Here is a 26,867-nt window from a genome sequence, read left to right as displayed (position 1 = left end):
AGGGCCAGCTCTGAGGTCATGAGAGAACTGGCCATGTCTCTCACTGGCTACAACACTAGGGATAGCCAGGCGTGCATCTCACCTGGGCAGCAAGGTAGAGCTGGCTTTGGTATTGTGGGAGTTGCTGGTAATGCTGGTAAGCTAGCCTCAAGGGCGTGAGAGCAGGAGAGCTGGCGGGCTGACCAGCTCAGATGCCTCTCAGGCACAGAGCCAGAGCTTTGAATTGGCTCACCCCAACATCTACCCCATCAATGAGTGCATGAAGGGACTGGTCCTAGTGATCCAAAACTACAGGTCTCCACGAGTCAGGGCAGCAACAGGATATCTGAGAGGAGTCCCAGTAAAGTTCCAGTAATGATAGAGTCGCAAAAACCTTGTACCAGACCAAGTTCTTGCAATGAATATTTGCAAGCAAAGAAGTACAAACAATAGACTGTACAGTGGGACACACTGTGACATACTACAGCTTCCACAATGAATTTTTTTTTTCTCTGTTGGGGCAAAGGGTGGAGGGTGGGTATGAGATGAGGGGGAGATGAGTGGGATTGGGGTGCATGGTGTGAAATTCACAAAAACCATCACACAAAACAAAAAGGAGACAAATTAGCAGTGGGAGGCATACCCACACAACCATCCCCTCTACATACAAATAAGTAAATAGTAATAAAAATTTTAAAAATTTAAAAGAAAGGTAAGGGTAATTGAGAATGTGGATATGAGCCTATAATGTTAGCCAGTTCTCAACAATGGCTCCAAAAACACCAATCTCTTCAAATAGTGGTGTTGTGGCACAACCTTACAATATGCAAAAAAGCAAAGGTAGAACCCTCCTTTATCACGCGCAAACATTCACTCAGAATAGTCAGAGTAAAATACACCATATAAACCAATAGGACCCTTCAAAGGAAGCAGAGATGTAAGTCATTTGCTCTGGATTAGGCAATGGTTTCTCAAAGATAACATTGAAAGCTCAAGAAACAAAAGAAAAATAATAAGTTTCTATATCAAAGAAGCACAACTAAAAAAGTGATGAGAAAATGCATAAAGAGAAAAACAAGGTTTGCGAATAACATATATGATAAAACTTTTATTCCCAGAACACATGAAGACTTTCACAAGAATTTCATAGTGTAGCACTGTGGTTAGAGTACACGCCTATCCTGTACAAGGTAGACTGAGAGCTGCCAGAGGTAGGAGGCAGCGGGGAGTTAGGTGTGATCTCTAAGAGATAATGAAACCGTCCATTATTCCAGTGAAAAAGTAAGCAGTTAATAATAAATAATAAAATATTTGTATTTATCATATAATACCTATATATAATAAATTAATATAAAAATTTAATAACAAAAATTAAGAAAAATACTGGAGGAAACCTGAATCTTCAGTAATGAATGAGTATCAACAAGAATAGCATCTTTATCTACGTGTGTGAATATGAGACACTTTACTATATTTAACATACAGGCAATTTTCTGATGAAAAACATGATACAATATGTTGTGAAAGTTAGGGTACACAGAGATATAATACATATAACACCAATGTAAAGGTGCGTAGAATCATTAGACACATGCAATGACTGAAGTTCAATATTTTAGGGTTGAAAAGCCTTATTTTGAAAACCTGAATCCTGAAATTCCTTTCTTTTCCTTTTTTCCACTTTTAGACAGGTTAACAAGAAAAGCAGGACACAAATGCCCTACCTCACAGGGTCTTGCGGTCACAGGCTGGCTTTGTACTCCTATGCAGCTGAGGGTGAGCTTGGCCTACTGCTCCTCCTGTAGTCACACACACTGGTTTATGCACTAGCCTACTCAGAGTTTCACACAGTTACATTCCCCAGCTAAGTTACATTCCCCAGGCCCAAAAACTGGACTTTTGACCATTTCATATTTCAGATTTTCACATTTTATATGTTCATCCAATAAATTGAGGCAAATATCTCCAAATCTGAAAACATTTCTGGTTACTGGCATTTGAATATGGGATAATCATGTGTGTGTTAAGTTCACAGCATTAAAACTTCCACTTCCAGTCACTCAGTAATGCCACAGAGAACCTCTTTTTATGTCCTACTTAAAAATGTTTTTATTTTTGTTGTTTCTTCTGAGACAAGGTCTCTATAGCCTATGCTAGCCCAGAAGTCACAGTTATTTGCCTGTCTTAGCCTCCCAAGGACAGGGACTACATGAGTCACTCTTTGATTTGTATTTAACAGTTGGAACACATCTGTTTCCCTGATTCTAGCTCCTTAACTAACTACCCATGGTAGGAGAAACTTGAGCAGTAAATTTCTCTTTGGGACAAGTAATCTGACTAAGGGCTCTGGAAAAGGACTTTTCCTGAATCATGCAGCACAAAGGAGTCACCTTGCTACCTTAGAAAACACGAGGAAATCTAAATGAAAACAGCAAAGAGTACAGTAAGGCTGAGCTTGGTGGTAAAGGCATTTGAGTGCTGCTTCCTGGACAACCTGGTGGATGTAGCAGTCCTGGGCAGGAGGCTGACCCAGGGATGCTGGGGAGAGGTGCGAGTGTCAGCGTTACACTTTCTGAGGCATCCTGCTACAGAACTAAATGTGGCCCAGAACAGCCGTGAATGTCATAATTTGAGATATAGCTGGTCTTTGTCACACTTCCTGTCACAAAGCTTTTCACCCCTAAAATTCCTAAATTAATATTTATCATGGTCTGTTTTGATTAGCCTCTGCCAGTGACTGGCTATGGCAGAAATTCAGCTAGCCCCAAAGAGTCAACTGAGAATTTGAGGCTAAAATTTGTACTCCACTCACACATCCCCCAAACTGAAAACAATGAGGATTCAACCCCATATAAGCCAGCAAGGACAGCTGATGAGCTTTCACGTCTTAAAAAATACAAAGAGGCAATGCTCCTGCAGAGGGATGGGGGCTTCAGGCCAAACATACTGCGCATCCCTTCTACTTAGTTGTTCCTGACAGGCACCTCTTGTAACACACCAAAGAAGTGGGGACAGCAACCTAACACACCCAGGGAAGATGAGTCCTAACAGACCAGGGAAGGTGTGGAGAAGTCGTCCTTGAATACTGTGAACTATTCAAAAAAGCCATCAACACAAGAAGGGAGTAATAGAAGCCCATTTATAGCAGATGGAACGGAAGTGCAGAGGCCTGGACTTACGACTGCCATCTCAAATCAAGGCAGACTGAAGAACTGAGCTCCTACCTCATGGATCTGACCCCAAAGCAGTGTCATATGAGATGTTGGACATCCAGCTGGTGGTAAGTGAGCTGGGGACTTTCCCAGTGAGGACAGGACGACCAGCATCTGAGGTCAGAAATATATGAATACTGATAGTTCAACGGCGTTTTCTCAAATATAAATTCTTCGTTCTTCAGTTCCTTACCCCAATTCCTTCCTACCCTGACTTCCAGATCCAGGAGCACTCAACTTCTTTATTTCTCCTCCATCTGTTTACCAAGGCTCACTACTAGTATGTAGCTTTAATTAACCCTCAGTACAGATGTCTCCCAGATCTTAGTGGCCAATCTCCCCTGAATTTGTCTACCCACTCACCTGCCTGTTACTTCCACTGAGCATTATATAAGGAAATATTCGAGATAGGATTTGGTACATTTCAGTTTAAAGTCCTGACTCTGATGTACGTCAGTCCAGCTACCACCCCAGATCACTAAAGCTTCCCCAACCCAGCTAACAGCCAAACCATCTTTCTGGCTCTGGGTTCAGTTCTCAGCCTAGGTCAAACAATGAACCACAGCCTTCCTCAGAAAGTCCACATATACAGAAAATTACACATATACATACACACACGACTTTTTAATTTTAAAATCCTGAACTAGTCAGTCATCACTACGTTGCTACCATCCTGGTCTGGTCTGAACATCCAACAGCTCCCTGCCACCATCAGCTTCCGCCCTAACCTTGGTTTCAGCACAATTCTGTTGTGATAAATATTAATCTCAGTTGGGCCTTTCTACTTCGCCTCAGATATAAAAGGTACAGAATGTTTATATTTATAATAAGCCTTAACAGCATTAGAGCTGGGCAGATATCTGTTCTCTAAGCTACTGGTATCTACTTGCCTGTCAGTAATCCTAAGTTATAACTTGCCATGTTCCGCCTGGGCTGCTCTGACTGGCTAGCCCTCATGGAGGGTTCTCATTCCATGGTGTCTTCCTCTCTCTCTTCTCCTCAGCCATCCTCTGCTCCTCAAGCATCCTCCTAGTGATTCTGCCTCAGACTCCAAGTCTGAGACCAAAGCCCTGACTACCTCTCTTCTGCCAACTATAAGCTGTAGGCATCTTTATTCAACTAGTAGTTTTAAATTAAGGAACAAGGTTTGCACAAAAGCTGGTAAACCCAAGGATTCACTCATAGTAGACTTAGACCTTCAGCACAGAATTTATCATTACAAAACATAGCAACAGGCCAAACCTCAACACAAGTCTATTTCATCCACACAAGAGTCTCCATGTTGTGTACCCTGACCTAGAGACCTTAACTCTCACCTAACTTTCCCTTTGATGGATGGATTGCATCCTCAAAATCTACAAACCTATATACCTAACTACCCAAACCTCAAAGTGACTGCATTTGGAGACAGGATATTAAAGAAGGGACATGGTCTTTTAAGGCAAAATGAGGACAAGGACACAAACAGAGGGAATGTCATGAGAGCACTGGAAGATGATGGCCACGTTCAGGCCAACAGTGTCTCAAAAGAAACAACCTGTAGACACCTGAGACTTCGGCTTCCACAGCTGTGAGGAAATAAGTTCCTGCATAGCACGTCTACAGTATGTTGTTAACAGCAACAGGAGCTAACCTACACAGGGCTGTTGTAGTCTCCATGGCGACTACTTACTTTTCAACCCAGAGGACAGAAACCAGCTTTGCCCCTGTCTTCTGGGCTTTGTCCCAAGTGCTCTGATATCCATCTTTGAAGATCACATGGGTCACTTGCTTGTTCAACGTTTTTGAAACCTGTGGACAAAATGAGAAAAACAAAATGTTTACTGATATTTGCCCACAATTTCTTAAATAAAGTGATTAAAAAGAAGACCATTCAAAATCTGTTAAAATGAAAATGATCAAAAACCCTTTCACCAGAATTTCGCTTCTTGGAATACACCAGAAAAAATACTGTGCTGTATGTGGAAAGATACTTGAGAAAACATACCCCCTTTTGTATAGTGTGTGTTGGCACACAACTTTAATTCCAGCACCCAATCTTCAGAAAGCAGGAGCAGGAGGATCTCTGAGTTTGAAGTCAGCCTAGTCTACATGGAGAGTTCCAGGGACAGCCAGGGCTACATAGTGAGACCCCGTTTCAACCCCTCCCTACCAAATACTCCTGTTGCAGCTAGAATGAGCATTCACGTAACCCTTACTCCCTTAAAGCTTCTGCTCCAGCTACCTCTGCTCCCCACAATAAAGCATCCATGCATAGAGCAGTGTCAGAATCCTTCGAGTACGAAGGGAAATGGAGAGAGCAGACAGGGAGGAGCCCCAAGGGTAACAGAGAAGAATGGACAGGAGGAGCTACTACCTACTCATAAAATAAAAGTAAGTAAAATCTTAAAAAAAAATTAAAAAATTTTGTATAAACTTGTCATGTTGGGTTGCAGGCATAGCTCAGCTGATAGACTGCCTAGCAAAAACAAAGCACTGGGCTTTATTCTCAGCACCATAAAAATAAGGTATGGTTGTGAATGACTGTAACCTTAGTGCTTTGGTGGGAACAGAAGGATCCTATATTCAAGGCTATCTTCTTGTATACAGTCAGCTCTAGACTAGCTGGAGTACATGGGACCCTGTCTCAATAGGTAAGTAAACAAATATCTCTCTACACTACAAACACTAAAATTCAGAGGAAAAAAACATCAAAGAGAATGCATATCTAATTAAAGTGAAAGACAGCATTTTGAGAATGACTACATATTTAAGTGATGTGGTGGTTTGAACAGGTTTGGCCCTCATAGGCTCCTGTATTTGAATGCTTGGGCCATAGGGAATATCACTTTCAGGAGGTGTGATGTTACTGGACAAGGTATAGCCTTGTTAGAGGAAGTGTGTCACTGTGGAGGCAGGTCTCTGAGGGCTCATATATATGCTCATGTTTGGCCAGTGTGATCCAGACACTCCTCCTGGCTGCCTGAGGGTCAAGATGTAGAACTCGTAGGTCCTCCAGCACCAAGTCTGCCTGCATGATGCTACCTACCATGATGTTAAGGGACTGAACCTCTGAAACTGAAAACCCAGCCACAATTACGTGCTTGTCTTTATAAGAGTTGCCTTAGTTATGATGTCTCTTCACAGCAATGAAACCCTGACTAAGATGTGTAATAAGATCAGATATTTCAAAAGGCTCAAGACCCACTACAAATTTAAGAATGTTAAAAAAAAAAAAAAAACATAGAAATAATAGGTAGCGAAAGAGGAGTGGAAGACAGGAAATAGTCAAACTCAGGGCCGAAATCAACCAAATAGAAACAAACAATCAAGAAAACTAGAAGCTGGTTCTTTCTTGTTTTGTTTTGTTTTTTTTCAAATCAGGGTTACTCTGTATAGCCCTGGCTGTCCTGGAACTCACTCTGTAGACCAGGCTGGCCTCGAATTCAGAAATTCACCTGCCTCTGCCTCCCAAGTGCTGGGATTACAGGCGTGCGCCGCCACCACCACCTGGTTCTTTAAGAGAATCAACAAGATAGATAAACCTCTATCTAAAGAGCCAAGAGGCAGTATCCAAATTAGCAAAATCAGAAACAAAAAGGGAGACATAACAACAGAAATGGAGGAAACTCAAAAATTCATCAGATCCTACTATAAAAACTGGAAAATCTAGAAGAAATGGTTGGTTTTCTAGACAGATGCCACATATCAAAGTTAAATCAAGAGCAGGTAAACTATCTAAACAGGCCTATATTGCACAAGGAAATAGAAGTCATTAAAAACCTCCCAACCAAAAAAAAAAGCCCAGGGTCAGATGGATTTAGTGCAGAATTCTACCAGACCTTCAAAGAAGACCTGACACCAATTTTCCTCAAACTATTCCATAAAATAGAAAGAGAAAGCTGGGCGGTGGTGGTGCACGCCTGTAATCCCAGCACTCTGGGAGGCAGAGGCAGGCCGGTTTCTGAGTTCGAGGTCAGCCTACTCTACAGAGTAAGTTGCAGGACAGCCAGGGCTATACAGAGAAACCCTGTCTCGAAGAAACCAAAATCCAAAAAACTGGGGGGGGGGGGGGAAGGCTTGGGGGGAGAAAGAGAGAAAGAAAGAGAAGGAACGGCAAACCGCCAGGGGTCTGCCTGCACCCCGGACTTGAGCACATAGGCGGTTCATCTGGCAGCAGGCCGATCGTGGGGGCCTGTGTCCTAAGTGGAAAGCAGCAGAGGGAGTGACTCCCCATGGCCATCTTTGATACCTGCCAGGGCAGAAAAGCATCACTAGGTACTGTATTATCCCGAGCTTAAGATCTCTGGGGGTGCAAACCGCCAGGGGTCTGCCTGCGCCCAAGACCTGAGCACATAGGTGGTTCATCTGCCAGCCGGCCAGTCGTGGGGCCTGTGTCCTAAGTGGAGAGCAGCAGAGGGAGTGACTCTCCGCCGCCATCTTCACTCCATGACAGAGCAGTCTGGAACACCTGATTCACTGAGACAACCCAAGTATAACACTGCTTGAGGCAAGACTCAGCAAGGCTCCAAAGGCACAAAAGAGGAAGGCAGCATATCCTAACCCTAACCCTAACCCTAACCCTAACCCTAACCCTAACCCTAACTCTAACCCAGCAAGGCTCCAAAGGCACAAAAGAGGAAGGCAGCATATCAGCAATCTGTGCCAGAGGAAACCCAGTCATCCAGTGTCACGGAAATAGCCTTAAAGGTCCACAAAAGGTTGAAGCACCAGCCACTGACAATAAGACCATCTAACACCAGTGAGAACCAGAAGTCTAAAGGCAAATGTAGGAACTTACTAGCAGAAACCAAGACATTATGTCAGCATCTGAACCTAATTCTTCAACAACAGCAAGTCCTGGATACCCCAACACACCAGAAAAACAAGAGTTGGATTTAAAAGCACTGGTCAGGATGCTGTTAGAGGAACACATGAAGGACATAAGTAAATCTCTTAAAGAAATTCAGGAGAAAAATGATCAAAAGCTAGAAGCCCTTACAAGGGAAACACAAAAATCACTTAAATTCAGGAAAATATGGGTCATAAATTAGTAGCCAATAAGGAGGAAATGCAAAAATCACTTATAAAGAAATACAGGAGAACTTTGATCAAAGGCAGAAGTGATGAAAGATGAAACACAAAAATCTCTCAAACAATTACAGGAAAACACAAACAAGCAAGTGAAGGAACTGAGCAAAAACACCCAGGATCTAAAAACAGAAGTAGAAACAACTAAGAAATCACAAAGGGTGACAACTTTGAAGAAAACCTTGGGAAGAAATCAGGGGCCATAGATGCAAATATCAACAACAGAATACAAGAGATAGAAGAAAGAATCTCAGATGCCAAAGATACCATAGAAACCATGGACTCCACAGTCAAAGAAAATGCAAAATGCAAAAAGCTTGTAACCCAAAACATCCAGGAAATCCAGGACACAATGAGAAAGCCAAACCTAAGGATTATGGGCATTGATGAGAGTGAAGATTTTCAACTTAAAGGGCCAGCAAATATCTTCAACAAAATTATGGAAGAAAACTTCCCTAACCTAAAGAGAGAGATGCCCATGAATATACAAGAAGCCTACAGAACTGCAAACAGAGTGGACCAGAACAGAAATACTTCCCATCACATAATAATCAAAACCCTAAATGTACTAAACAAAGAAAGAATACTTAGGTAGTAAGAGAAAAAGGGCAAGTAACATATAAAGGAAGACCTATCAGAATTACACCAGACTTGTCACCAGAGACCATGAAAGCCAGAAGATCCTGGGCGGAGCTCATGCAGACTCTAAGAGAACACAAATGCCAGCCAAGACTACTACTATACCCAGCGAAACTCTCAATCACTATAGATGGAGAAACCAAGATATTCCATGACAAAACCAAATTTACACAATATATTTCCACAAACCCAGCCCTTCAAAGGATAATAGAGGGAAAACACCAATATAAGGAGGGTAACCATATCCTGGAAAAAGCAGGATATTAAACTTCTTTCCTCAAACCCAAAAGAAGATAACCACACAAGTATAAAATTAATATCAAAAATGATAGGAAGCAATAACCACTACTCCTTAATATCTCTTAACATCGATGAACTCAATTCCCCAATAAAAAGACATAGACTAACAGACTGGATAAGAAAACAGGACCCTACATTTTGCTGCATACAGGAAACACACCTCAGTGTCAAAGATAAAAACTACCTTAGAGTAAAAGGCTGGAAGACAATTCTACAAGCAAATGGTCTCAGGAAACATTGTTTGAAACAGGCTGAAAATCTATTGACTTTCAACCTAATATCATCAAAAGAGACATGGAAGGACACTTCTTGTTGGTCAAAGGAAAAATCCAACAAGAACTCTCAATCCTGAACATCTATGCTCCATATGCAAGGGCACCCTCATTCATAAAAGAAACTTTACTAAAGCTGAAAACACACATTGCACCTAACACAATAATCGTGGGTGACTTCAACATTCCACTCTCATCAATCGACTGATCAGGAAAACAGAAACTAAATAGGGAGACAGTGAAATTAATTGAAGCTTTGGACCAATTGGAGTTAACAGATATATATAGAACTTTTCACCCCAAAGCAAAAGAATATACCTTTTTCTCAGCACCTCATGGTACCTTCTCCAAAATTGATCATATAGTTGGTCACAAGACAGACCTCAACAAATATAAGAAGACCGAAATAATCCCATGCTTCCTATCAGATCACTATGGAGTAAAAGTGGTCTTTAATAACAATAAAAACTACAGAAAGCCCACATACACATGGAAACTGAACAATACTCTACTCAATGATACCTTGGTCAAGGAAGAAATAAAGAAAGAAATCAAAGATTTTTTTTAGAATTTAACGAAAATGAAGGCACAACATACCCAAATCTATGGAACACAATGAAAGCAGTGCTAAGAGGAAAACTCAAAGCTTTGAGTGCCTCCAAAAAGAAATTGGAGAGAGCATACACTAGAAGCTTAACGGAACATCTGAAAGTCCTGGAACAAAAAGAAGCTAATTCACCGAGGAGGAGAAGAAGACAGGAAATCATCAAACTCAGGGCTGAAATCAATCAAGTAGAAACTAAGAGAACCACACAAAGAATCAACAAAATCAGGAGCTGGTTCTTTGAAAAAAATCAACAAGATAGATAAACCCTTAGCCAGACTAACCAAAGAGCACAGAGATAGTATCCAAATTAACAAATTAGAAATAAAAGGGGAGATATAACAACAGAAACTGAGGAAATTCAAAAAATCATCAGATCCTACTACAAAAGCCTGTACTCAACACAACTGGAGAATCTGGAGGAAATGGACAATTTCTTAGATACCAAAGACCAAAATTAAATCAGGATCAAATAGATCATCTAAACAGACCCATAATCCCTAAAGAAATAGAAGGGGTTATAGAAAGCCTTCCGACCAAAAAAAGCACAGAACCAAATGGTTTTAGTGCAGAATTCTATCAGACTTTCAAAGAAGACTTAACACCAATACTCTTCAAACTATTCCACCAAATAGAAACAGAAGGAACACTACCCAACTCCTTCTACGAAGCCACAATTACGTTGATACCAAAACCACACAAAGATCCAACTAAGAAAGAGAATTTCAGGCCAATTTCCCTTATGAATATCGATGCAAAAATACTCAATAAAATTCTTGCCCACCGAATCCAAGGACACATCAAAATGATCATCCACCATGATCAAGTAGGCTTCATCCCAGGGATGCAGGGATGGTTCAATATACGGAAATCCATCAATACTATCCACTACATAAACAAACTCAAAGAAAAAGAAACCACATGATAATTTCATTAGATGCTGAAAAAGCATTTGACAAAATTCAGCATCCTTTCATGCTAAAAGTCTTGGAAAGGACAGGAATTCAAGGCCCGTATTGAAACATAGTAATAGTAATATATAGCAAACCGGTAGCAAACATCAAACTAAATGGAGAGAAACTTGAAGCAATCCTACTAAAATCAGGGACTAGACAAGGCTGCCCCCCTCTCCATCTTTTCAATATAGTTCTTGAAGTCCTAGCTAGAGCAATTAGACAACATAAGGAGGTCAAAGGGATACAAATTGGAAAGGAAGAAGTCAAACTATCACTATTTGCAGATGATATGATAGTATACTTAAGTGACCCAAAAAACTCTGCCAGAGAACTCCTATAGCCGATAAACAACTTCAGCAAAGTGGCTGGTTACAAAATCAACTCAAGCAAATCAGTAGCATTTTTATACTCAAAGGATAAGCAGACTGAGAAAGAAATTAGGGAAATGACACCCTTCACAATAGCCACAAACAGCATAAAGTATCTAGGGGTGACTCTAACCAAACATGTGAGGGACCTATATGACAAGAACTTCAGATCTCTGAAGAAGGAAATCTAAAAGACCTCAGAAAATGGAAAAATCTTCCATTGGATTGGCAGGATTAATATAGTTAAAATGGCCATCTTGCCAAAAGCAATCTACAGATTCAATGCAATCCCCATCAAAATCCCAAGTCAGTTCTTCATAGAGCTAGAAAGAGCCATTCTCAAATTCATCTGGAATAACAAAAAACCCAGGATAGCTAAAACTATTCTCAACAGTAAAAGAACTTCTGGGGGAATCAGTATCCCAGACCTCAAACATTACTACAGAGCAATAGTGATTAAAAACTGCCTGGTATTGGTACAGTGTCAGGCAAGTGGATAATTGGAATAGGATTGAAGACCTAGAAATGAACCCACACACCTATGGTCACTTGATCGTCGACAAAGGAGCTAAAAGCATCCAATAAAAAAAAGATAACCTTTTCAACAAATGGTGCTAGTTCAACTGGAGGTCAGCATGCAGAAGAATGTGAATTGATCCATTCTTATCTCCTTGTACTAAGCTCAACTCCAAGTGGATCAAGGACCTCCACATAAAACCTGACACACTGAAACTAATAGAAAAGAAACTGGGGAAGACCCTTGAGGACATGGGCACAGGGGGAAAGTTCCTGAACAGAACACCAATAGCTTATGCTCTAAGATCAAGAATTGACAAATAGGACCTCATAAAACTACAAAGTTTCTGTAAAGCAAAGGAGACTGTCAAAAGGACAAAACGTCAACCAACAGATTGAGAAAGGATCTTCACCAACCCTAAATCCAACAGAGGGCTAATATCTAATATATACAAAGAACTCAAGAAGGCAGACCCCAGAGAACCAAATAACCCTATTAATAAGTGGGGTACAGAGCTAAACAAAGAATTTTCACATGAAAAACTTCGGATGGCTGAGAAGCACCTTAAGAAATGTTCAGCATCATTAATCATTAGGGAAATGCAAATCAAAACAACCCTGAGATTTCACCTCACACCAGTCAGAATGTCTAAGGTCAAAAACTCAGGAGACATCCTGGTGAAGATGTGGAGAAAGAGGAACACTCCTCCACTGCTGGTGGGACTGCAAGATGGTACAACTACTTTGGAAATCAGTCTAGCAGTTCCTCAAAAATCTGGGCATGACACTTCTGGAGGACTCTGCTATACCACTCCTGAGCATATACCCAGAGGATTCCGCAGCATGCAATAAGGACACATGTTTCACTATGCTCATAGCTGCCCTATTTGTAGTAGCCAGAAGCTGGAAAGAACCCAGGTGACCCTCAATGGAGGAATGGATACAAAAAATGTTGTACATATACACAATGGAGTACTATTCAGCCATTAGAAACAATGAATTCATGAAATTCTTAGACAAATGGATGGAGCTGGAGAACATCATACTAAGTGAGGTAACCCAGTCACAAAAGATCAATCATGGTATGCACTCACTGATAGATGGATATTAGCCTAAAAACTTTGAATACCCAAGACCTAATTCACATATTAAATGATGTCCAAGAAGAACAGAGGAGTGGCTCCTGGTTCTGGAAAGACTCTGTGCAGCAGTATAGAGGAATACCAAAACAGAGAAGTGGGAAGGGGTAGATGGGGGAACAGGAGGAGGGAAGAGGGCTTATGGGACTTTCGGGGGAATGGGGAGCCAGAAAAGGGGAAATCATTTGAAATGTAAATAAAGAATATATCAAATAAAAGAAAAAGTTATCATGAAATAACTAGAAGCCAGAGTGCAGTTTTCCCTCATGGTCCAGGGTCCTCAGGTTCTGGAGCTATTAATTATGAAACAGTATTTAGCAAATGTATATCATCTCATATCCTTGACTCTCTGACTTATGTATATTACCTTGGAGAGGAGTGTGAACACTGTGTAAACAGGTAGGAGACTATTTTGTCAAAGGAATGACGAAAAAGTCTCCCAGCACACTTGGAATACAGATGGAGTGTTTTGGCTTTTAGAATATTTTTATCCCACAACTGGTTAAGCCCATGGGCATGGAGTCTGCAGATACAGAGACCAATTGCTCATTGAATGTACTCAGTTGTGCATTTGTACAGTTGAACAACGTACTCAAGAGTACATTGATGTGCCCAGGGGTCACTACAGTATGTCTATTCCTGGTCTGTAAGGATCTTAAAGCAAGAGCTACCCTGGCAGTTGTTCCATAAACTTTACTCTCCAGTCTGTAGTTTATGATACGTTAATATGTAGGACCTGTTATGGACTTGGGGCTTTCTTCAGGGTTTGGTAGCTCCTAATGAAGCTCTGGTCTATTGGGAGACAAGGCCCACAGGTGCTTAATACCCTGAGTCCAGCAGTTAGCCCAGAGATTGCTCCTGCTCAAGCATAGAACCAGATAAACTGATACACATTTGAAATAATTCCTTTTAATTTACTACCATATAGAATAATTTTATTTCTCATGTCTTTTAATATATGATTAAGGGTTTTTTATATCAGCCCACTGATTTGAGTTCTAAGATGGTTTTCCAGCTAAGTCCAAATTCATTATTGGTTTCTTCGAGACAGCGTTTCTCTGTATAGCCCTGGCTGTCCTGGAACTCACTCTGTAGACCAGGCTGGCCTCAAACTCAGAAATCCTCCTGCCTCTGCCTCCCAGAGTACTGGGATTACAGGCATGCACCACCGCCCGGCTCATTTTTTTTATTCTTAAAGTGATCTGAAATCAAAAGCATTTTAAAAATTGGTAAGATAGATTAGTGTGTAAAGGCACCTGCCACTTAGCCTGATGACCTGACTTTAGTCCTCAGGACTCACAAGATCAGAAGAGAGAGATGACCACTACAGGTTGTCCTGTGATTACCACATGCTTACAGTGACATGACATGTATATATACAAAATAAATAAATGAAAATGTGATTTTAAAAACACACACACACACAAAAAAAAAAAGAAAGAGAAGGAACACTACCTAACTCGTTCTATGAGGACCCAACCAAAAAAACGAGAACTTCAGACTAATCTCCTTATGACTATCAATGCAAAAATTTCTTGCAAACCAAATCCAAGAATACCACAAAACCATCATTCACCACAATCAAGTTGGCTTCATCCCAGAGATGCAAGGTTGGTTTAATATACAAGAATCCATTAACATAATCCACTATATAAACAAACTCAAAGAAAAAAAATCACACGATCATCTCCCTAGATGCAGAAAATAACATTTGATAAAATACAACACCCCTTCATGTTAAAAGCATTAGAGAAATCAGAAATGCAAGGCCTATACCTAAACATACTAAGGTTACTGCAAACCAAGAGCCAATATCAAATTAAATAGAGACATACTTGAGGCAATCCCACTGAAATCGGGACAAGACAAGGATGCCTACTCTCTCCATATCTATTCAATATAGTACTAGAAGTGCTAGCTATAATAAGACAACAAAGAGATCAAGGGGATACAAACTGGCAAAGAAGAAATAAAGGTATCACTATTTGCAGATGATATGATAGTATACATAAGCGGCTCCAAAAATTCTTCCAGAGAATTTCTCCAGCTGATAAACAACTTCAGCAAAGTGGCCAGTTAAAAATTAACTCAAATAAATCAGTAGCCTTCCTTTATACAAATGACATACAGGCTGAGAAAGAAATTAGGGAAACAACTCCCTTCACAATAGCCACAAATAATATAAAATATCTTGGGGTAACTCTAATAAAACAAGTGAAAGATCTGTATGATACTAACTTCAAGTCTCTCTTAGGCAAATGGAAAGACAGGAGATAAAAAGCAGAGATCATGATCCTGGAGCCAAATTATTGAATTAAAACACAGAGAAACTGGGGAGATGAGATTTTTTTTTTTTTTTTTTTGTCATATTCTTCATCTTCGCTGAAGGAAGAGGTCATGACAGAAACACAAAGAGCAGGAGCTGAGGCAGAGGACATGGCTGGGTGCTGCTAAGGCTTGCTCCTCATGGCTTGCTCAGCCTGCTTTCTTATAGAGCCCAGGACCAGCAGCCCGGGGGCAGCACCACCCACCGCGGGCTGAGCCATGCCCATCAATCACTGATTAAGAAGATGCTCCAGGGTTTGCCAAAGCCCATCTCACAGAACCATTTTCTACATGAGGCCCCCCCCCTCTTCTGGTGACTGTAGCATGTGTCAAGTTGACATAAAACTAGCCAAAACATACGAATCATGGAATTAAGAGAGTATCAGGAGCAAATGTTGTAAAGGTGACAATGGGGGAAGGGGGAAGATAGAGATAAGACAAACTTCAGGCAAGGAGAAATACCTAGATCAGACACTACCAATGCAATCTGACATCAGAAAATAATTTAGAAGCTGGGCTATCATGGCACGAGTCTGTAATCCTAGTGCTTCAGAGCCTGAGATATGAGGATCATCACCAAGAGGTTGAGGACAGCTACAGAGTGAAACTGTTGTGTCAAAAAGGTAAAAAAGACATCCCTTCGAGGAAAGAAACCGGTACATACTAACATTTACAATCAGCTAAAATATTAATTTGACATTTACACAGCCAGGTCAAAAATATGCTGTTTGGGACTGAGGAAATGGTTCAGTCAAGTGAGGTGAGGTTTTGTGAGCATTAAGATCCTCAATTTGGTTTTCCAAACCCATGTGAAAAGTCAGGAAGGGTAGTATGTGCTTATAATCCCAGCACTGGGGAGGCTTGAATTGACAGTCTCAAGAATACTAGGCACATGTTCTATTACTGAACTTTATTCCTTTATCTCTTTTATTTATTTTTTTAAAATTGTGATACAGCATCTCCATAAGGCACCCTGCAATTTGGCAATCTGCCTCACTCTCCCAAGTAGCTGGGACCCTGTCCTGTACCACTGGGCGAGGCTCATGGGTGTGTGTGTGTGTGTGTGTGTGTGTGTGTGTGTGTGTGTGTGTGCAGACAGGGTTTTCCACTATCTGTAGGTTCAGGCATCTACTGGGGAATCTTGGGATTTATCCTCCCTGGAAAGTACTGTACACTAGAAATATGAAAGCAGATACAAAAAGAAAGATTAAAAACAAAACGTTCGGGGTCTGGTGTTAAGGCTCGGTGGGTAAAAGAAAGCACTCCACCAGGAAGCCTGAGGAGCTATGTCTGCTCCTCAGGCCCAGCATGGTAAGAGATGGCCTCAGGTTGTCCTCTGACCTCCACCCACTGCCTTTCCAAAACAGAAGAGTCTGGGGACTAGGTTCAGCTGATAGTGTACTTGCCTATGTGTGCGTGAGGCCAAAAATTATATCTCAGCACGAAATGGGTCTAAAGCAAATGGCACTGGCCTCTCTCAGGTTTCATTACAGGATTCCGAGCCCCACAGAGCAGCAGTTTCAGACATGCATAGGTGTTACTTTTGTAAACTGCTTCTCTCAAGACACCAGACAGAGTCCAGCTGAGCACCTGGGGACATTCTCCCCAGGGCTCTCATCAACGTTACCAGACAATTAGCAGCACCTCTTTCAGAAAGGGTGCAGGATATTTACTACAAGCCTTAAAGGAGAATGTGACAAAATACCACACAGACTGAACTGCCGCGAACTGCATCTAGACAGAGGCATCAATATACACTGGCCCTCCTAAAATGGAGGGCCACTTGGTGTGCCACATGCCAGTATAGCAAGACACGCTGTGCCCCTTCAATAAAAAGTAGGGGTGACCTTCTAAACAGAAAGTCCTACATTTATCACAGTTTTACTTAGGATTGTTTCATTTTGAGGTGGTAGGAAAGTGCTATACAGTTAGTATATAGAAATAGCATTTTGGCCAACCAGAGACTGTCCCACCTGGGGATCTGTCCCATATACAGTTACCAAACCCAGATACTATTGTGGATACCAACAAGTGCTTGCTGACAGGACCCTAATATAGCTGCCTCCTGAGAGGCTCTGCCAGTACCTGACAAATACAGAGGTGGATGCTCTCAACCAACCAATGGACTGAGCACAGAGTCCCCAATGGAGGAGCTAGACAAAGGACCCAAGGAGCTGAATGTGAACCAACCAGTACTCCCCAGAACTCCCAGGGACTAAACCATCAACCAAAGAGTACATAGGGAGGGAGCTTAGGCAGCAGAGCATGGCCTTGTTGAACATCAATGAGAGGAAAAGCCCTTGGTCCTACAAAGGCTCATTGTCCCAGTGTAGAGGAATGCCAGGATAGGGAAGCAGGAGTGAGTGGGTTAGTGAGCAGGGGGAGGGGTTTTTGGAGGGGAAATGAGCAAAAGAGATAACATTTGAAATAAAGTTTAAATAAAAACTTAAAAACATATATATATAAAGTTAAAAAAAAAAAGGAAATGGCATTTTGTTCTGGCTGACTACGGACTGGCTACATCATATCTCCTGATGCAAAGAACAGCAGCAGTTCTCGGTCAGGCCCAAGAGCCTCCCCCTCCCCCTCCCCCTCCCCCAGAGTTGTTAAGCTAAGACCCTGTTAGTATTAAATACAATTTCAATTTATGGGATCTTTTTCTGTTTTTATGAGTACATAGGCTCTGACTCTGTTGTAGGTGGTAAGGTGTCTGTGCAGATTCCTCGGCTCCCTGGCTCTGACCCGACTTCACAGGGTTAGGGGCGCTAAATAAGGCCAGCGCTGCCCTAATGCCACCTTACTGCACCATCACCCTCACCCCGAAGTGAGTTAACCAGTCACTCGTTCACCCACTCAGCCTGTCAGGGAGTGTCTCACAACAGTCACTTGTTCACCCACTCAGCCTGTGAGGGAGCGTCTCACGAATGCCGGTAAGCAAGCAAGCACACTCTGCTCAAGTGAAGCCCCTATCAGGGCAGTCTGTGTTCACCGTCTCCATTTCTTCCTCAGCCAGGAATCTCGCACTCACCCCGAACCTATAAAGGGAAAGTGAGCTAAGGCGAGCATCTCATAGTCATCAAGCCTCAAGCACATCTCACCTTTCCTTAAGGCTCTGAGGTTCTGAATCCCACCTTTTAAATTCACCCATACCTGTTTTCAATATTATCCTGGCAATTTTTCCCCCTCTCTTGTTCCCAGGTTGGTGGTCTGGCCATCACAGGTCCTTAGAAGGCCTCCTCCTTCAACACTCCTCAGGATCTGAGTTAGGTACTATCTCTCCTGACCCCCACATCACAGTCTACAGCTCTGACTGCCTCAAGTGCCAGACATGAGTCATCAAATGCCTATGAGATGTTTCCAATATGCCTAAGGTCACAGCCTTCCCTTGGAAACCTGCTCATTCTCCTGCATCTTTATTCTTTTGACTCTAAGTACCAGTCCTCACTGAACCAATGCCCCCCTCACGCTTCCGGCCAGACTCCCCGGCACAAGGCTCCTCTGTAAGCACTACTGCCCAACTTATATTTGGTTTGTTTGTTCTGTGTCGCACCACTGACCCACTGCTAAGTCCTTTGTGTTCTAAGGAACAGCTCCCATAACAAGAAAACACCGGGAGCTCACCAGTCATTTTGATATTAATGTCTTACCTTTGCCCCCATATCCTCAAGTTGCTTTGTGAATGTCTTGGAATAATTCTCTGTCCCTTTGGAAGACCATACTTCAACGTAGGCCACAATATCTGAAAATAAGCAAGATGTTAGCAGGAACCACGCACTGCAAATTGCACACCCACTCCCGCGACAAGTTTTCCTCTTGTTCTATTTATGTTAGAAACAAAAAAGTGAAAACTTCCTATTACGAATCTATTCAAAACACCATCACTGCTATTTTGGTAGTACTTTAAATCTTCCTAATCCAGACTTAATCATCCGGGATTATGTTTTCTGTAAAGAAACAGACATGGTAATTATCCCAGTCTTGCTGGGCCAGACTATCTTCCAATAACACGATTTTATGACCATAGCACAGACAGTAGGTTAACAAGCTAACATAGTTTGGTTCTAATAAATTATTTATACATAGTTGGGCAACTTATAATTTTTAAGGATTATAAAGTGGAGGCAAGAGTTCTAGGTCCTGGTGTACGGCCTGTAATCCCAGCATTTGGGAGGCGGAGGCAGAGGCAGGCGGACCTCTTGAAGCCAGCCTGATCTACAGACTGAGACCGATTCCAGGCCAGGAAAGCCAGGGCTACACAGAGAAACTTTGTAACACTAACAATCCCTCCCCACAGGCCTCCACACCAAAACAAACAAAAATGAGTGCTAAGCCAACCTCAGCAAGTTGGAGGCCAGTTTGTCTTTAAAAAAAAAAAAAAAAAAAAAATATATATATATATATATATAACATATAAATACAATAAATATAAGATATATATATATATTTGGAGTCCCCTCACCCAGGGTCCTCTGGCACTCAAGAGGCCATCACATTATTACCAAATTATTACTTTTCCTGGTTCCACAACTACCCAGGCCATAGAGGCGAGAGGCTCTCAGAAAGCTAAGCTAGGACTTGATCCTCCTGCCAGCTCTCCAGGGCTTGGCCCGTACGGGGGTGGGGTGGGGTGGGGTGGGTGAGGGGTTTGGGGAACACATAGGTGCCATTGTAGGCACACTCCCGGGGCCGATAAGGTCACATGGTGAACGTGTGTGGGGTGTCCACATAGGCGGTCGGGTGTAGGCTACCCTGAGTTTGAGAGGACCTGGGATGTAAGAGGACCTTGGGTGTAAGGAGACCCGAGATGCGATTGGACCTGGGACGAGAACCGATCCCGAGGATGACAACCCCCCTCCCAACTGGGCGTGTCTCCTCACCTTTCAGAAAGGCGCCCTCAGAACCTCCGGAGGCCTCCATGACCCGACCAGTTGCTGCGGAACCGAGCGTGCGCGGGCAGAAGGCAGAGGGATGCGCATGCGCAGGCCGTGCCCCGGGGTTCGGCACGTCAGCCTTGGGGTGTGCGCCAGGGCTCCGGCCTCCCTTCCCTCTCCGAGAGCTCCAGGCTCCGTGACAGCTAAGGCCTTGATCCCTCACGGCGGTCGGGAAGCTATCCCGGCACCCTGGCAGGAGTCAGCCCGCCGCACCGCGGCTTCGGGGCGCTGGTCAGAGCCGCGGTCGCTTGTCCGGGCAAGGCCCGTGTCCTCGTCACGCAGCGTTCGGTGACCCGGGAGAAGGACCCACCCGTGGGCCCTGCGCTAGCCCCGCACCCTGGAGCGGGAGCCCGGCTGCCGGAGCCTCTGAGCGCGCTTGGGTCTTCAAACCTCCCGCCGGTGAGCCCGAGACAGCCCCGCCTCCCCGCGCAAGGGCTGCCGGGAGAGGGAGGAGGCTCGAGACACCAGCGCCTGCTCTTCTGCTGATAACCCGCTCCTTTCGTAGCCTTTAGCACGGGGCGTTAAAAAACAAAGCAGAACAAAACCAAGCATACAAAAAACACTTGTTTGGATAGACAGGTTAGGTTGGTTTTGTTTTTCTATTTATTTGTTACAGCTATGAGTACTTTGCCTGCGTGTACGTATGTGCACCACGTGCGTGTCTGGTGTCCAGGGAGGTCATGGGAGGATGTCAGATCCCCAGGAGCAGGACTTAAACATGAATATGTGCCGCCATGCGAGTGCTGGACACCAAATCCGGGTCCTTTGCTAGAGCAAATGTCCTTAACCACTGAGCCATCTCTATAGCTCCTGGTTGGGGATTTTAGAGAGATGATCTTGTTTTCTACCTCATAACACGCAGCAGGCCCGGTGGTGGTGGCGGTGCACGCCTGTAATCCCAGCACTTGGGAGACAGAGGCAGGCGGATTTCTGAGTTTGAGGCCAGCCTGGTCTACAGAGTGAGTTCCAGGACAGCCAGGGCTATACAGAGAAACCCTGTCACCACCCTTCAGTTCTCCCGACTCAGTCTTCCTTCAGTTCTCCCGACTCAGTTTTCCCCCAGTGTTGGGATTTCAGGCTGTGCCACTGCATCCAGCCCTGCACCATATTTATTAAAAGATGGGCCAAACGTATATAATGTTCCTTTAACCATAGTTCAATCTCCCCTTGTCTCCTTATGAAGACCATAATCCTTTCACAAGCTCAATAAAAACATAGCACTAAAAATCAGAGAGACTCATAACCTAGAATTTAGGAGAATGCTTTGGAATTAGAGTGCACTTTTTGAAGTTTTTGTTGATCCCTTCTCTACTTTGCTAGACTTCGAAGGGAATTCGTCTTTCTTGCCTCAATTTTTGCTTCTGACAGAAGGTGGTATACACCTTGGGGACAAGGATTGGGAATAGGAAGCCACCCTTAACTCACAGAAAGTCCGCATTTTTTAAGCCAAATTCATGGGGGGGGGGGGGGCAGCTTTCACTAGGCTGTGCAAAGAGAAATTCAAGACAAATGTCTACTTGTGACGCCTAATAGCATACCAGAGTGTCTGCTGGCCTTCAGGCTTACTCAGCACCTATGGCTCTTTTAGTTCTTCTAACCTACTCCCTACTCTAAATTCTCAAGTTCTTGGGCTTCAGTTCCCCAAGCTTCTCATCCTCCTTCCATCTTTCACACTGGTGCCCACAACTCTGCTGGCCAAGTTTGATATAGAACTCTCTCTCCCTGCTGTGGACTTTTCCAGATGCCTTAGGCTGAACTCTCTTCCTATCTGTTGTGATCATAAAAAGAGAAAGCTGTGTGGCCAGGCCTACCTGACTGTTGCCAGGTAATTGTGGGGAGGAGCATACCTGGCTTTTACAGGTAACTGTGGACTGGAGTTTAGGCAGAATCCTAAGACTATTTACAATAAAAGCTCTCCCTTCCACTGTACCTTGGAGTGGTCATGCGCTTACTTTATACAGGCAGTAAGATTTGTGGAGTCCTAAGAAGGGAACATAGGATCAGAGCCATGGCTTGACTTGTGTTCGGACTTCCTTATATGACTACCTTAGGTGAACTGGAATCTCCTCTTACTGTTGGGACCTTTTGGTTTCTTTAACCTTTCACTTAGATTATCGGGCACTTAGCATGACTGACTCCACTTTGATTGATCAGCTCTGCTAGAGCTGGTATGCAAACTTAGTCCAAAGCAAGGGCCTTCCAGAATCTTTGTGGAATCATTTCTAATAGTTTTTTTTTTTTTCCTGCCTAAAAAATTAGCCGATTTGAGCCAAATTAAGAAGTTTTAAAAATGCTGGTTTATTTGGGAATGAGCCTGGGAAAGTTCACTAGGCAAAGGCTAAGACAAGAAAATGCCAAGGACAGACTGTGGCTGGAGAAGGATTTTTAATAGATTGTAGGTGAAGGAAAATGACAAGTCTGCCATACGCTTATGCCCTGGAATGGTCATCTCTAGGGTAAGGGGCTGGGGTGGCCGGTGACTTTAGGTGAGGCAGGGGGATTGGGACAGCTGTCAGGAATGTGGGACCAGGCTTTTGGCACCTCTGTCTGTTCCGAGGCTTTCCAAGTGGTCGGCTGTTGGAGAGGAAGAGTGGAATCTGTGGGACCACGTCAGGGAGGAGAGGAAGCCAGGGACTCCAGGCAAACTATTTCTCCCTCCGCACACTCTTCCCCCCAGACACATGAGCTTGGCTCCCTGCACCACCTGGAAGGTTTGCCATCCCATCCTCAAGAACTTTTGGTGAGCCCGAGCAAGAGTGCTGGCCCCGTACAGGTGAACCTGTGATCACATCTGAAAAATGGGCTTTTAGTTTACTGGAAAATTGCCAGAGAGGATAAAGGACGTGTGGTAGACATTGTGGGTCTCCATGAATGGCTCATGGGGATGTTTTCCTCTATTTATGTGTTTCTCCTATAAGCCTGAAATCTGTTTAAAAAAGAAAGGTTAAGAATAATCTTGTCAGAAAGAGAAGTAGTAGGCCAAATAATTTTGGTCGACATGACCCTAATCACACTCACAGAGGCTGGAACCAGTTGGATATCCTTACATATCTGTGTACACATCAGTAGCTTGTCTGGATGCTCTGACAGAAAAAGCACCAGACAAAAGCAACTTAAGGAAGGAAGAATTTGTTTTGGATCACAGTTCAAGGGTGCACAGTCCATTGGGGCATGGAAGCCATGGTGGCAGGCATGTGAGGTAGCTGGTCACAGGGCACTGTGGGAGGAAGAGGGGGGGAGGAGAGAGAGAGAGAGAGAGAGAGAGAGAGAGACTACGACTGCTGTTCAGCTGTTTCTTTTCTGTTTGGCATCCTAGCCTTTGACCTGATGCTGTCCATATTTCAGGTTGATCCTTACACCTCATACTCTAGATAATTCTTCACAGCAACACACAGAGATTTGTTTCAGTAGTGTCTCTAAACCTTACTCGGTCAGTAAGATTAAATATCATAGGTCCAGGGATATTGAAGCAAGAACCAAATGGATCAGTCAATGTATTCATTCAGTCTCTTAGTCTGAAGAGGGCTGCATAATAAAAAAAGCATAAACTGTGGCTTGTAAGCAGTAGAAATTGATCTCTCAGATTCTACAGGTTAGACGTCCAAGGATAGGCACCTACAGCCTGGTCTGTGTTCCACTCATGACACCTGGTAGCTCTAGCTCCAGGAGATGTTTCCCTCTACTGGAGCACTGCATTCACACATACACATTCTCACACAAAGACCTACCACACAGTTAAAAACAAACAAACAACAAAAACACCACTCCTTAAAAGCACTACTTTTTTAATGTGTCCCTTCCCCCCCCCCCCCCCCAGATAGGGTTTCTCTGTGTAGCCCTGGCTGGAACTCACTCTGTAGACCAGTCTAGGCTCGAACTCAGAAATCCACCTGCCTCTGCCTCCCAGAATGCTGGGATTACAGGCGTGCACCACCACCGCCCGGCTGAAAGCACTACTTCTATTTATGAGGCCTGTGTTCTCCAGGCCAAATCATCTCCCAGGGTCCTCACTCACCTAAGGGCTAGGATTGTTTGTTAGTTAGTTTGTTTTTAAAGGTGTTTACTGCCCTGTACTTTGAGGGATAGATATTTTAACCTTGAAGTTTACAAAGTTTTTTAAAAAAATGTGCTTGCTCTCTTTCTAAAAATCCTGTGCTGGATTCAAGGGATGCTGGTTTATGGGATAATCAACAGGGAACCTGGAGTAATGACTGAGTTGATATTTAAAAAAGACTGGGCTTCCAAAAAAACAAAACAACAAACAAACAAACAAAACCAAAACAAAACAACAAACAAACAAACAAACAAAAAACCTTAAAGCCCGGCAGTGGTGGCACACGCCTGTAATCCCAGCACTCTGGGAGGCAAAGGCAGGCAGATTTCTGAGTTCAAGGCCAGCCTGGTCTACAGAGTGAGTTCCAGGACATCTAGGGCTATACAGAGAAACCCTGTCTCAAAAAAACCAAATAAAAAAAATAAATAAATTAAAAAAAAAAAAAAGACTGGGCTTTTGATCTGCAAGAGATGACCTATCCAGAGAGTTTTTGGAATTGCAAGAGAGAAAGAGCTGTCTGGAAAGCTATCTGGAAAGCTGTCTCAAGCAGAACATAGGCCGTCAGTTTGTAACCCACAATTTGACTTCCATTTGTTCCTTTTTGCCACTTTTAGACTCCCCCCCCCCCCACCTCAGAATCCAAGCAGAGGCTGGTTCTTAGCAGATCCACAGGTCTCATACAGCTCTAGCTGGTCTGAAACTTGCTGTGTAGACTAGGTAGGCCTTCAAGTCACAGAGATCCGCTTGCCTTTGCCTCCAGAGTTCCAGGATTAAAGGCGTGAACAAGGCACAACCTGCAATGAGGGGAAGCTGGATAGGATAACCTACACCTATTAGCCCTGGACTGGGGAGGTAGAGACTGGAGGATCAGGAGTTCAAGGTCATCTCAGAGACACAGTGAGATGAGGTGATCCTGGTCTAGAGAAAAATCCTGTCTCATAAAACCAAGCTTAAACATAGCACATGTACACTGCATATATAACAAGGCAGGGAAAGACTTAGGAGGAAGGTCATTTAGAAAAATTACATACAATATGTTCGGAGTGTATTAAATTTTCAGAAATATCGAGCAGAAAGGACAGAACTGTATGCCACCCACAGTCTTCACCTGGCATTAGTGTCACTACTAATGAACCAAGTGTCACCTAAGCATTATAAACTGCATAGCTCATATTTGATTCACATTTTATGCTGTACATTGAGTCTATATTGACCTATATCCAATAAAATAAACACCCCCCAGGAAGAATAAAAGCTATTGACATTAATGAATGCAAGTATATCTGACTTTGCATTAACATGCCCCAATCTATTTTTTTTTTTTTTTTTGTAATCGCCTTTACAATATTTTTAAATGAAATAACTTCATCATCTTGAACTGGATTCAAGAAAGAATCCAGTGAAAACTAAGAAACTCTGCTCCTTTTTCACTCTCCACAAAGGATGAAAGCCATTTTCCTTACCGTCTCTCACCCACAATCAAAGGATGTACACTAGAAAGCCCTTTAAACACACTGGGGCTGAGGGAAAGCGGAAAATATTGACTTTTGTGAGGCACACACGTGGTCCCAGCAGGAGGCTAGCTTTCAGAGATTTCTCCTTAACAACCTGACAGCATTTGGGCAGCAGTCAGGAATCAGCAGCAGTCAAGTCTCTAAGAAGTCCTGACAAACAAGTCAGATAAAGGGTCCACTGCTTCAGAAGGAGAACACTGGCTCCCCACAGTCTGAAGTTCTCCCAGAAGCCTGGATTCTCAACAGTGTGGCTTAGACACTGCAGGCTGTGGGGCATGGGTCTGGGTTCCTAGAAGCTCCTGAATGTCAAATGTATAGGCCAGCAACAACCATGCAAGCATACTTTCCCTGTAATACTTTCTATAAAACAAAACAGAATAGGAGAGAAAGAGGGTGGAGGAGGGCAGAGACATGACAAACATTAAATCTAATAGAAAACTTCATAGTACAAATTCTACCTGTGCTATGCTAATCTGACACTTAAATAATAACAGAACACCATTCTCTTAAATTAAAAAAAATACAGATTTTCTTGGGGTTGGTGAGATGGCTCAGCTACATAAGCCTGCCAGTCTGATGTTGGTACCCAGAGTCCATATGAAGGTAGAAAGAGAGGGCTGGCACCTAAAAAGTTGTCTTCTGTCCTTCACAAGTGTCTGTAGCATCCCCCAATGTCCCCATCCCTCTCTCAAACACACTACATAAATTAAAAACAAAGCTATTAAAAATACATATTTTATGTTGTAAATGATACTATTTACAAATGACATTGAGTGAAAAATATGCTTGTACTCACACAGACCAAAATGTATTGAAAATGTAGCAAATGAGTTGAGATAGGTGACTAGCTTGAAGGTGATTTTTAGAACCAGAGGGTAAAAACAACAAAAGGAAACAAATATAACCGACCAGAGAACTTACTGGAACAAAAAATAATGAATCGTTTTAGTTTTATGCCTTGCAATATAAAATGTGATTTTAATGGACG

The 26,867-nt window shown here is 43.0% G+C and overlaps 1 protein-coding gene across 4 annotated transcripts in view; it reads right to left on the bottom strand.

Annotated features, from left to right (window-relative positions):
* Mcph1 (microcephalin 1) overlaps nt 1–20,730 on the bottom strand; it is a 229,729-nt gene extending 208,999 nt beyond the window's left edge. For all 4 annotated transcript variants that reach the window (XM_052162794.1, XM_052162795.1, XM_052162797.1 and 1 more), the window contains exons 1-3: nt 20,258–20,730; nt 19,028–19,119; nt 4,864–4,982 (exon numbers count right to left, since the gene is read on the bottom strand). In XM_052162794.1, coding sequence (XP_052018754.1) covers nt 4,864–4,982; nt 19,028–19,119; nt 20,258–20,297 — 251 coding nt within the window. In that variant the 5' untranslated portion in view covers nt 20,298–20,730. The remainder of the gene's footprint in view (nt 1–4,863; nt 4,983–19,027; nt 19,120–20,257) is intronic.
* Between the last annotated feature and the right edge of the window lie 6,137 nt (nt 20,731–26,867).

Source organism: Apodemus sylvaticus, chromosome 18 (genome assembly GCF_947179515.1).
Source record: "Apodemus sylvaticus chromosome 18, mApoSyl1.1, whole genome shotgun sequence".
NCBI classification, from domain to species: domain Eukaryota; kingdom Metazoa; phylum Chordata; class Mammalia; order Rodentia; family Muridae; genus Apodemus; species Apodemus sylvaticus.
Note: the sequence above shows the minus strand (reverse complement) of the source record. Positions and strands in the feature narration are given on the sequence as shown.